This window comes from Sylvia atricapilla, chromosome 3 (genome assembly GCF_009819655.1).
Source record: "Sylvia atricapilla isolate bSylAtr1 chromosome 3, bSylAtr1.pri, whole genome shotgun sequence".
In the NCBI taxonomy this organism is placed as follows: domain Eukaryota; kingdom Metazoa; phylum Chordata; class Aves; order Passeriformes; family Sylviidae; genus Sylvia; species Sylvia atricapilla.
The window spans coordinates 110,440,866-110,454,245 of NC_089142.1; the positions used below are offsets into that span (position 1 = coordinate 110,440,866).

General features: G+C 44.4%; 1 protein-coding gene across 1 annotated transcript; it reads right to left on the minus strand.

The window, feature by feature from the left end:
* Positions 1-12,061: 12,061 nt before the first annotated feature.
* Positions 12,062-12,805, minus strand: LOC136358587 (antifreeze protein Maxi-like). Its single transcript, XM_066314462.1, has one exon. The coding sequence runs from the start codon at positions 12,803-12,805 to the stop codon at positions 12,062-12,064; it is 744 nt and encodes a 247-aa protein (XP_066170559.1).
* Between the last annotated feature and the right edge of the window lie 575 nt (positions 12,806-13,380).

Here is a 13,380-nt window from a genome sequence, read left to right on the forward strand (position 1 = left end):
CTTCATGGGTTCAGGGCAGCTGCTGAACCCAATTGGAGACCTTTTCCTTGGCATACGTGAGTGACAATACCCTGAGCAGCAGAACACACATTTAAATACCTAAAGGAGAATTTAGGGGTTTTCAGTTGTTACCAAGCTTGCTGATGAAATGGTCAATAACTCCACCATGAGCTTTTTTGCATTTATCTTCATAATTCTTTCAAGACCTGATAGTAATAACTTCAAGAGTCCCCCTTTCTCCTTTCCCAATTTCCTTCCTTATCACTAGGTATTAAAATGGCTTGTTTCCAGATAAGAAAAATATATGTAATGTAAAATATCTGTGCTTTTCTAAATGGCTTGCACATCTCATTAACTTAATATTTTTTTCCATTGGTCACTTTGGATTTATTACTTTCCAGCCATAATATTTTTTAAATTTAATTTTGACCTGGCATTAGCCTAAAATTAAATTCTGATCTACCCTCCACCTAAAATGGTCTGGGGAGGAAGCCATTTTGCATTACATTATCATCCTATCAAATTTAACTAATTTAAAGGTGACATGAATAAAATATTCATTAAAAGTACAGTGCCCATTTGTCTGTGATCTTTAGTGATGTCCCCATTAACTTTCAGTTGACTCTCAGCTGGAAATAGCAACCTCTCTTTCTCAGCTTTGCTGGAACAACTTCAATTTACATGAACAACGTAGCCTGCCTTCTTGCTCTTTACTCATTATTTGTTCAGGTTCCTTTTTATTGCCTGCCTCTGGGCTAAAATACTTCCTCTCATAATGGTCTGAAGTACTGATGCACTGATTATTATTAAAGCAAAAAAATTATCAGGACATGATCAAGCATCCTTAAACAACGTAAAAAAAAAAAAAATCCAGGGGGAATTCAGCAGCTGGAGCAGGGAATAAGTGTTTTCTATTTAGCTCAGGAACTTCTCTCTGGTTGCCTTGCATCATTCCTGCACAATTCCTGCCTCTTGACATCCACTGAGCCTCCTTAGGAAAATGATCCTGAAAGCCACGAATTCATCCACCAGAGAAGTTGTGTTTGGTCCTTAGAATGGAAGAGATGCAAAAATGGGTTTGCATAAAAAGTACCAGAAATAATCTTTCAGTTATAATCAAGGATATTTTCTTGTGCTTAAACAGGAGTCACTGCCATTGTGAAATTATCTACAGTCTTTGAAATCCAATTCCTTTATGCTGCAAGGAGAGAAAAGTCCATATTTGGACCAAGCCTTATACTGAAATGTAGTTCCATGTCCAGTTTTTATATTTGGTTCTGCTCTAAGGAATTCAGCAAAGTTGGGATATCTTACCACAATAATCAAAAGTTGGTGCATTCTAGGCTGGATTATGAAAATTGTAATAGCTCAGCTTTGATGGATCTGTGCTGATTTGCCCTGGGTCAAAAGCCAGCACAAACTTTATAGTAGAACACAGAAAGAGTGTGTTCTTGTTCAGGGTTGTGGGGGTTTTTTGTGGGTTTTTTGTGGGTTTTTTTTTCCTTCTTTTTTTAATTGCAGCTGGCAATATCTCATCCGTAAGTTTATATTCAATATAAACAGAAATAAAAATTCTATTGGCATTTTAAACTTGATTTGTGGCTGCTATGAAACACTGGACACTGAGAACTGCCCTATTCCCAAGTTACAGGTGCAGTGTTGTAATAGAGGGATGGAATTGTAATTCTTTGCATGCTCCACTTTTGCCTTATTGATTGTGAAATGATGGGGTAATTCCAGGGCTTTTTTTCCTTAGAGATTCCCAGATAAAGGATTTTGCCTCTTTCCAAAGTTAATAACAAAACTCAGTTGATGCCACAGGGGTGGGCATGTGGTCCTTATTACAAACACTTGTCATTCTTCTTCCCCTTTAAAGTGGGAGTACTCTGGATTACTTAACAGAAATTCAACATTTATTTCTTTTTCAGACCTTAGCACCTGCAGCTTTTATGATTTATAAACCCTTGAATGATTTAAAAAAGTAATTAAACAAAATCTGTTTATCTGTCATATGTATATGACCAAAATAGCCATAGCATAAGAGCCCGAATGAATCTTCAAAGTCCAGTGTCCAAGCCTGAATTCTTCCAACTTCCTTGCTGAAATCAGTGAAATAATTCCTTACCTCTGCTCTCTTAGGAGAAATTGGGGTAGCCCCAAGGAAGTCGTAATGTTTTCCCTCAGCAGGGCTGAGTTTTGAATGAGGCCCAGCCACCTCCTTAACAAGTCTGAACAGCAGGGATTGGGGAATATTGACTGGGAAAAGAAACTGCATCCTGGGCAATCTGTATTATTGGGTGATGGATTTTGATTGCATTCTGGAGGAATACAATTGCTGTTCTCACATTACTAAGGAGCTGGGGCCCCATTAGGGTTTTCCTCATATATTCATAGATAAATTGCAGATTTGTTTGCCACTTCTCCATTTTTTTGCAATAATCAATACTAAAAGAGCCATGCAAAAGTGAAAGCTGAGTTACACAAGCTCATCCCCAGTCAGAGATCTCACACATTAAAAAGCAAACAACAATAAAACACATCCTAAAGAACTCCCAACATCTTGACAGGGATTTAATGACTTTGCAGGTTTGGGTCAATTTTTAAGGAGTCCAGTGAGTACACAAAAAATCAAAATTAAAGTAAAATCAGATTCGCTCAAGTCAATACAATGTTAATGAATTTAGGAGATTCATACCTTGAAAATTTCCTCAGGGTCAGCCAGGCAAACCCTGCCAATAAATGCCAAAGGGTTAACACAAGGTACAGCAGCAATTAGAGCAGGGCTCTGAGTGGAGTGAGATGGTTTTGGATGAAAGTTTGTGTTCTCTGTTTTTTCTGAACAAAAATATAAACCCCAGGAAATGAATATTTCTCATGCTGCAGCAGCGAGACTTTATGAATCCAATAATTTCTCTGATGCTACTTGAAAAATGTTTCTTTATCCAAAGGTTAACTCCTGTAGGAGTACAAACCTCTAAATTTTCTCACTGGCTCTATTAGTTGGTACAACTGGATTCATCAGGATTATAAATCTATCGGTTTTCCAGTCTGTAACAGGATAATCCCTGAAATCTCATAGATATAAAAGGAATTGCTAATTTTCAATAAATCTGCAGTAACAGGTAATAGTGTCATGGTCCCCAGCTCCAATCATTTTTGCAATAATAAATGAGACTATAGAAGACTCACCCTGGGCCATAAAATTTACTGTGGCAGGGCACAGATTTTAACCCCCAAAGTACTTAACCAATTCCCCTCTCTTTGTTGTTGTCACTGCTGTACCACAGAACACACATTCCTGAGGTGGGATCAGGGCCACTTTGGGCTGCACAGGTTATTTATAGGCTGATGTGGGCAGGAAATGAAGGAGTGTTTTTCCAACATATATTTTCAGCCTGACAGTATTCAGTCCAGAGGGGCAAATCCAGGCTATTTTTAAGAGCCCGGGGACAGATGCAATTCACCTGAAACTTCCTCCCTGCTCAACTCCAAGCCTGAAATCTGACTTTGAGGCCAGACAAGAGCACCAGAAATGGCCTTTTTTGGGGGGTGCTACAGGTAGATTGTCTTTGAAAGCTTTCACATTTTATTATCCCAATTCAGCACAATCCGAGAGTGCACAATTCAAAGCCGTGTCTTACAAAGATTCAGGTGCTGGATTTAACAATAACTTTAAGTCACTGGACTGCTCCCAGTTGCTAAACACCTTCCCAGTTTATACAATCAAATCTATGCACACATCTTTACAGGAACGAGGCCCAAAAGGGAACAGTTAGGAATGGATATAAGGGCCTGGAGAGTGGTACTTACTTGTCCAAGATGTTAAAAATGGCTCCAAGAGTGGAATACGCATCCCTGGAGTCCCAGTTCAGGGATCTGGTGACACGGGTTGGGCTTTCAGTGCCAGCAAAATAACAGTGAAAAATATTAAACATGTTAGGAACATGCTGAAAGGAAAAGTGATATTAACAAGAGATGTCTCTCTGAGCTGTATCGATTTTCAGCTCTGGGTAGAAGCAACTCTCCAGACAGACATTTAAACATATTATTGTCTCCTATTTACTCAGCAGATATACCTAACTCGCTTTATGAGATGAGTGCAGGAGGGAAGAAGCCAATTAAAATCTGAATCTCACGCAGTTATAGAAGAGTTAAAATAACCCCCTATTTGTTATGTGGAGCTCTAATGCTCACCCCCAACCACAGGAGCACCTGAACCTCGCTTTGAATCCAGCACGTGCTTTCCTTGGATGTGTTCTGCAAGCTGGTCTGAGTTCAACAAAGTGCACATGCAGAATTGGATAAATGATCAGTCAGGAGCAGCTGGTGAGCTGCTGCCAGCCAGAACACTGGTCCACCACGCTGGACGTGCCAGGATCTTGCACTGTTCCTCTGAAGGCTTTTCCTCTCTGTCAGGGCTGAGCTAGGACGAGGGAAATTCCAGATTAATTCCTGCATCAAAGATAAAGCACTTGCATGACAAATTCATGGGACTTTTCTGAGCTGTGTGAATCACTTTGTGCCTCCATTTCCCTGTTTATGAAGTGTATAAACATTGTTATTCTCTCACTAACTTCTCTCTGAAGTACTTTGGGGTCTTCAAGCAATACTACCATGAAAGGTGACAGAAATAATGGCAGTGGCCATCCTAAAGAGACTCACAGGCAGCTGTTTTCACACTAGCACATATGGGAAATAGGGTAGAGCACATGCAAGTCTGGGAACTGGAGGGAAATGTTCAAGAAATGCCTTTAGACCAAAATCTGCTCCGTTGATGTCAGTGAAGCCCCTCAGTGAAGCCCCTGTCTGGATGTGCTCTCTGTAGAAGGAAGGAAATAAGATGTGAGGAGGTGGTCGTAATTCTTCCACTGAAAGAAGAATTGGGGGTTTTATCCAAGAATTAGAAGAGAAGCAGAATTCAAGGGGGAAATAAACGCTGTTTTCTTCTCACCTCAAAATGCAGGAAACTATCCATGCCAAAACCTATCCAGAAAATTAAAAGCCAATGAAATGAAAGCCCAAATGATGCTGGCAGTAAGGGGGTTGTACAGACAGGCAGGTTCAGGGGAATTTGAAGATAAAATGGTCAGAGGTAAATAAAAGTACAGTGGATATTCTCTTAAGGGTATTAGGAAGTAAATGAGAAAAATAGTGAGTTAAAAAGAGAAAGGATAACGATCAATAGAAATACATTGAAGACAGCAACTTTCTTCATTCCAGCCTTGGCTGCAGAAGCTGGCTGTGCTGTTAGAGGGGATGTGCTGCCCAGGAGCTCTAGGGAAAGGTGCTGAGGGAAGTGGGACAGGAAGCAGCAGGACACTGCCAGGCTGAGAGAAGGACTGACTCGAGAGTCTGGGAGGAATTTGGGGATGCAGTAGCTGAGTCAACGTTGAATTTACAAACTCATTACAAGTAGTAATATTTCAGAGAGCAGAGAAAACATCTGTCTCCTATTGCAGCCACTTTCCAGTCCTTCTCTCTTTGAAATGGAAATCCAGGCTGGAATGTGGATGCACTGTGGGTAATGCTTTCCAGGAGGAAGGAGCCAGCCACCCTCTGGAAACACCGGCTGGTGTCAATACTTCCACTAAGGGTCTTTAACAAACTGCATCCGAACTGGCTCCCGTAAAATTCTTTTTGCAGTGCTGAATTGAACACAAGAACTGATCTCCTCTGTCACATTCCATGGCATATCTGAGGTCTCTGCATATGAAATAGAATGAGATTTAGGTTATTATGTTCTTGAAGTAATAGATTGTGGCTCATAAAATTCTGGAAATTGTGTACTTTGTTGTCTATTTCTGGTTGTTTCTGAAGAAAGGGGCAAGACTTTGTGGAAGTAGGTAGGACTCCCGTTATTTTTCTCATAAAACATTGCTTTGATTAATAGGCTGAAAATTTTAATAGAATAATTTTCTGTCTAGCAGGCTCCCAAATCCTTCGGAACATCTTCTAGAAGCTACTCCTCAAGATAATTTTATCATTAAAAAAAAAAAAAAAAGGAAAAAAACCCCAGATACAGATATCTTTTCACCTTCTATCTACCTGTTAAATAAATTTGTCATTTCTACAGCCAATTCAGGAAAGGAGTTATCAGATCCTTTCCTTGGAGACCCAAGTGTAACCCTGCAGGTCTCTGGGGTCAAGCCCATACCTTCTCAGGAAGGCTCTGTGCACAATTTGATAGTCAGGGCAGTCATTATCAACCAGCCTGGCACAGGCCTCCAGAGCTTTCCCATGGCACAGGGGCTGAACTGTGCTGCCCATGCCTCCTCTCACCAATTATAAGTTCTCTACAGTTTTTTAAAAGACTGCAAAAACATATCAACATCATTCCCTTCTTTGTAATGAGGAAGCAATTTTACCTTATTATAACTGACTAAATATGCATGGGCTGACCCAGTAGGACCCTCATTCACCCTTATTCTTTCCCTCTGGAAATCATATTCCATTTTCATCGTTTCCATTTCAAATTTTTCTTCCTCCCCATCCTTTCTGTGCGCTCTCTCTTGATCCCATTCTTGTTCCATCCTTATCTTTGCCACGCTGAATTGTCACTCCTCACACTCCTGCTCTCATTACAACTTCCTTTGTGTTTGATGCTCGCTCACTTCCCGTTTGCAATCCCCTCCTTTTTACCTCATGCCTTCCTAACACCTGCACTGGTTTAGCACTTCTGCAGTGTCTTTGCTGTGCAGGCTCCTGTGCATGGCTTCAGTTAGACGAGAGGTGCTTTTAATGCTGTTTGCCACCCTGCTGTTTCAAGATGGTAAAGACCAAGACAGGAAGCAGAGGGAGAGAGGTGTAACACATCTTGCTGAGCCCTCCCAGAAGGGCCCTTGTACCCAGCTCAGCACTCACTCAGCTCTTCTACCACATCCGAGCCCGTCCCCGGGCTGCCTGCTCTGGGTACTCCCCACCTCCCCAAATGCAATTCCCCCTCACGACTTCCTCTGAGAACCCCCAGTGTGGACACAAATCCTCTCCAAGGGTTTGTGCTTAGCCCTGGCTGTGTCTGGAGAGCACAGGCTGGACTGCAAGGAAATCTACAGCTGTGTGAAAATCACCTTTCAGCCTCCACAGCAGCACCCGTTGGGATTGTTTAGCGGAGCATGGGAAACCTCCTTCCTCAGGGACAAAATGCTGCACGTTCCTCATGCCCCAGGCCTTGGCAGGAGAGTGAGGCAGGTGATGCAGAGGAAGACAAGGAGACTGTTAAATGCCTCAGAAAATCCATGCCCTGAAAAACTCCCTGGGCCTTAATGGCGAAGTTAAGAGAATGCCATGGGCACAACAAAGCTGGGAATCCCGGTGACAACTGGAGATAACTCCCTCTGGAGTTGGGTGGGTTGGATACATGTGGAGATACATTGGAGATAACTCCCTCTGGCTGGGTTTGGATATATTACAGAAGTGAAAACAGCATTGAGAGCTTTATCTGGGATAAACCAAATCACAAGAACCAACCCAGAGAGCATTGAAAGGAAAGGGATAGACAGCCCCCAAAGGCTTTAGACCACCAGGCATTCCCAGCAGCACTCAGGGTGGAGTGAAAACTCAGCACATACGGGCGATGATGGGGGAGAAATAATTGACAGATGTGAGGTGTGAAGAGACAGGTTATGAAGCCTGTATTCCTCCTGTCCTAGGGCAAGCTGCTTGCCGTGGAACCATTCTGCCAATCTGGATTATTTTCTTATGGACAGGAGGTGCTGTGTTTTGGTTGACCAAACTGTATTTTACACTCTGTATTTGTTTCAAGGGCACGCTCTCTCCAAGGTATTCCTCTCTTCTTGACGTTTGAAATATATTGCTCTCCTTTGATGTTTAAAAAACATGTCAGGCAGTCATATTTTAAGGCAAGTAAGATCTCTTATGATCTCTGACAAGAGGAGTAGCCAGCAGGCCTTGGCTGTAGGTGTGGGAGACAGGAAAATGAGAGTTAAGGCTTCCAGATACCTTGTGACATCAGCCAAGGGTGGGATAGCGCTCCCAGTGATGCTGGCGGTGCTCTGTGCAGGGAGAACAGCACTACGATTTCTGTGGTTCCTCTTGCACAACCCATGTCTCCAGCCTTCCACAAGGCATTGAACTGTGTTTGCATGTTCGGAGGAGTTCAGGCTGAGAATGATCAGTCTGGAAATTTGCCTTTATTGATCTGTGCTCATGTTCACACGTGCAGGGAAATTCTTTCTGTGCAAGCAAGCTGAACTAATAGAGCCAGCAGAGTGAGCAGCTCCTAACAGCTTCTTATTATCATCTGTCTCTTCTTCAGATGCATTCTGGTGTGCCACACATTTAGCTCTGTCTGCTGGAGAAGTAAAAAGGTCAAATGAAGGTGAGAACACTTCAATCATAATTTTTACAAGTTATTCAGACCCACTGTATCATTACCCCTTGGAAACATATGTTTTCTGATAGCAGCTTAGAAAATATTCAGCACATCTCGACAATCTCTCCTGAGCAATACAGATCAGTTGTCACACTTTGTCATGTGCCATCAGGTTGTGTGGTGCAGTGAATTTGCTGGGGTGTGATAAACTGCAGCCATTTGAGATCGCATCCTGATAATTCCTGCGTCTCTAAATGTAATGCTGCTCCATGTGTCTTCCGAGGAGTCAGTAGTTGGTTTAGTGCATCCCCGTTTCAGCATACAGTTTAGAGGTTTTCTGGGGGAAATGCTTGGTCACCTCCTCCTACTCCCAGAGGGATGAGCAGGTTAAATATAACCTTTGGTTAAAGAGTTTCTCAGAAGGTGTAGGATTTTACCGGGCCCTTGACTTGGGCTGATCAAGGTGAATATTCTCAAAACCACTTTTGTCCAGGGTAGCTGCACCTATTGCATTCAGGTGCTTGAACTTGGGAGTCCCAGGGACTCTGCTACCATAAAAGAGACATCTGTGTGTTCATCTTCACTGCTTCTTTGGGAGCCAGGTGAGGAGAGGTAAGATCTCACCTGCAGAAGCATAAACAAGAACCCGTGTTTCCCAGTAGGATTTTACCAGCTTTTCTACAGGAGAGTGGGAGTTTGTCCTGTGTTTCCCACCCATGCTCAGAGCTGGGTGGTGGCTGGCCCTCAGCAGGCCTTTGTGCTGATTTGGGAGCATTTCTATTTCCCCTGGAGCCTTTCCCTTGGAGAAGACAGGGAGCTTCCTTAGGTCCTTAGCCTTGCCTGCCCCACTGAAGTGCTTAATGGCACTGCCATCCCTGTAAGGGTGAGGACAGGGCTCAGGGTGTGAGGAGACAAAAGGGACTTCGAACCCACGGCCAGTCCTAAAGCTGCTCACTTGAACTGTGCATTCATTTCAGATATCAGGCAGGGTAATTATGTTAATTATAACCTTTTAAGGTAATGCTAAGGCTAGAAGGCGGCAGAAAACCAGCCTGGTTCAGGATGCCTCCACCTTTGGAGAGACGTTGCCTCCCGTGTTTATGGTGCTGCAATTAAAGCAATGAGGATGATGATTTGTTAAACAATCCTTTTCCATTGTTCTTTTACCACCCCCCCCCCCAGAAAAAAATAAAATGCCCATACTAGGTTTAATTTATTCACTTCCAGAGAAGTATTTGCAGCAGCTGGACAGAGACCTTAACTAACATTCTTTTTAGTTATTCCAGCAGGTAATTAGTGGGGTGTCTGATTTAAGCAGAGCCATTGGAATTGTGTTAATTTGTGATAGTTGTCTGTTTGGATCCGAGTTGAGCCCTGGAAAGAGAAATCTCTTTCAAATCATGTGTAACCCAGACTGCTGTGCAAGGTTAACTACTCAGCTGCCAGGAAAGTTCGACTGGGAAGTTTCTGGATGGAAAGTTAGACCTTCACATCGCTGTCTCCATGAGTGCATTGCCACTCAGCTCGTTGGGAGCAAAACCAAGCCTGTATAATTCCAGGTGCTGAATGTACGGATCTCATGTCATAAGGTTGGCTTTGAAAACAAATCTGCAGGTTGAATATGGCCCTAACACCTCGTGAGTGCTGTCTGAGAGGTCACAGAGAGCCCCCGAATCCTCCCCCAGTGCAGGCCCTCACTGGAGGGGAGCAGAAGGAGCCATTTGTTAGGGGGTTGCCCACACTGGTGAACACTGGAGAGCTGTGACTACAGCTGGAGGTTTTCAGACTTCAAAAAACGTCCACCTTTATTCCAGCACTCACTGTGGTTTAGGAAAAAAAAAAACATGAAATCGTGAGGGTTTACAGCCTCATTTGCAAACATCTGTTTGGCAAGAAGGGCTTCACTGTGGTTGTGTGAGCTGACAAAGGCTTAGGGACAGGGCTGTGCAGCTCCTCCTGCTGAGCTCCATGGGGAGCCTATCAGTCACCTGCTCCCCTTGTGGGCTGAACAGGCAGGAGAGTGACAAGACTACATTTTTTTGGAGTGGCCCAATGGCTTTCTTACATTTCTTGCTAATTGCACCCCCTCAAATGCTAAAAAAAATGGAGGCTCTTCTCTCTGTTGCCCCATAATGCTGGCCTTAAACATAATTCTTTTTGCATCTTTGTGCCATGCTGTGCCAGCTCTGTGGGCCCCACACATGCAAAGGTGCTTTACTTTATGATCAACAGATTTCTGAACCTCAGCAGCCTCTTGGTTTCTCAGTCTCCTGCTGAATGTTTTAAGATTTGCAGAGCACTGAGCCACTTCTAAGGTGCCGTTATGAATCCTGAAGTGAGAAGAAAACCTTTCCAAGCCATCCATTGAAGTGCTTAACTGCATCTACTTTTCTACCACCACCTCATCAGTGGCAATTTGGAAACTGTAACCACAAACAACTAACAGGCCAAGTGTGTAACCAGCATATCCAAATGATCTCAAACCCCAGCTTTCTATAGCTTCTAATAGCCTAATAAATGGATTTTTGGTACTGAGCTAAGTACAGTCATATTAATTGCTGTTATTCTCACATTAAGCTGCAGGGAAGTGGCAAACCCAATTAGATTAAATCCTACCACATCTCCTTGGGATTTGTGGTAGACATTTAAGCAGAGAGACATGTCACTTCCACAGACCAATTTGCTTGTACCTGTCTGCTTAGATTTATTGTGATTTGTCCTTGGTTTTGTGTATGTTTATTTGCAGAAGCCAGCTCCAGATGCAAAACACATCAGTGGAGCTTTGGAACATTATTTTTAATTAGCTGCGTTCGGTTTCTAGTAACATGCTTGAATTGCTTCTGGGCTACTAATGGAGTGTGGAAAATAAATATTGTTGCTCTTGGATATTTTTTTCTGGTTATAGCAAACTTCTCATGCTATGGCAGAGAGGGTTTATTTGCCATGAGCTTCACAATGCAGGGCAGCCAGTCCAGACAGAAAGTTACAACAGTTTCCTCAGTTTTCTCCTGTCTAAAGTACGACAGAGATCATAATTACACTGGAAAATGCTGCAGAAATTTAAGGGAAGAGTTGAAATTTTTTGTCTCTTTCTGAATTTGAACTGAGTTGGACAAAGTTTACCTCAGTCAGCACCTGACAGAAGCAGGGTACAAAGTAGATAATGAAATGTGAGTCCTAATCCCAAAGAAGTGGATTTGCTTCTCTCTGCCAGGTGTAGTTTCTGAATTCTGCACATCTGTAGGAAGAGACAGCAAACTCTTTTATTCCCCCTGTTATTCTGTGCATGGGTAAGTGCACAAGAAGCACATGAAGAGCTGGGGGTGGGATATACAACATTACTTATTTTCTTTGCAGGAAAACATCACTCAAAAAATATTACCAGGCTAAGACATTTCATACAGGACACATTTCTTCTTTCAAAGGAATAACCAATGCAGATTGACACCAAAGAGCAGAGTTCAAAGTTCCTCCCAAGCAAGGGCTGACAAATCATACAGTTAAATTCCAAGTGAGTGAGCCCAAAGCCCTGCAGTACTGAAGTCACTGGGCTTAGGATAATTCTGGTTGCAAACAGCCTTTTTTACAGGGCTGTCAACCTCTTCCTCTGCCCACTCTTTCTTCAGCCCAGGAAGCAGCAGCGCCACAAATTCCTGTCCATCCACAGTGATTTTACAGCCAGACTTTCACCGTGGGCTGGGATTTTACCCAACTCGGGAGTCACTGGCATTACGATGGAAAAAGGGTGAAAATCTCCGGGCCCACAGCAGCCTCACTGGCAGGCTGATCTTCCCTGGCGGTGACGAGTAGCTTCAAACACCCAGAAGTGGGCAAAGGAGAGGGTTTGTGCGGGCTTTGGGGCTCGACGGAAGCAGGGCGAGCTCTGGCCCAGGACACGGCGATGGCCATGGCCATGGCGATGGCGGTGGTGATGGCGATGGCCATGGCCATGGCCATGGTGGTGGCGATGGCCATGGCGATGGCGATGGCAGTGGTGATGGCGGTGGTGATGGCGGTGGCGATGGCAATGGCCATGGCGATGGCGATGGCAGTGGGGATGGTGGTGGCCATGGCCGTGGCCATGGCCATGGCGATGGTGATGGCGGTGGCGATGGCAATGGCGATGGCGGTGGCGGTGGCGATGACAGTGGTGATGGCAGTGGTGATGGCCATGGCAATGGCCATGACGATGGCAATGGCAGTGGCAGTGGCAATGGCGATGGCAATGGCGATGGCCATGGTAGTGGCGGTGGCGGTGGCGATGGCGATGGCAATGGCGATGGCGATGGCCATGGCCATGGTGATGGCAGTGGTGATGGCAATGGTGATGGCGGTGGCGATGGCGGTGGCGATGGCCATGGCGATGGCGGTGGCGGTGGCGATGGCAGTGGTGACAGCCATGGCGATGGCAGTGGCCATGGCCATGGCGATGGTGATGGCCATGGCGATGGCGGTGGCGGTGGCGATGGCCATCGTGGTGTTAGGGACATTCACAGAGGTCACACGCTGTGCCGTGCAGGCCCGCTCGCAAAGGAGGCTGAGGCACAACGTGGCTAAAGGCACAAAGGAAGCTGTGGGGCCAGAGAACAGCGGATGGAAATTCCACATCTCGTGCCGTGTTTCCTCGCCACAAATGGACTGAAAATGTTCCAGGCCAAGGAAAAGGGTCGTTGGCTCCTTGTCATCCGCAGATGTCTGAAGGGCTCAGAATTAACTCCAGCCAGAGGAAGGAAGTTCTGGTTCTACTGCGGTGAATGGGGATGGTTTTACCTCAGGGGAGGAATAACCAAAGCCAGTAGTCTGAGACCTGGAAAAGATTTGCAATGCCCTGTCTATAATATGTGCTTTGGATTCCTAGCTGTCATATCTAGTAATTTTAAATGCATGATGGAATTTTCCCATATCTTTATCCATCTCCTCCGTATCTTGGGCTCAAGAAGCATTTGGACAACCCCCTCATGGAGAGGGCTGTTCTGAGCAGGGCCAGAGCAGGACTTTGATGGTCCTTGTGGGTCACCCCAACTCAGGCTATTCTATGATTCCATATT

Coding starts and splice junctions, on each gene's coding strand:
- LOC136358587 (XM_066314462.1), bottom strand. CDS start 12,805: ATGGCCATCGCCACCGCCACCGCCATCGCCATGGCCATCACCATCGCC.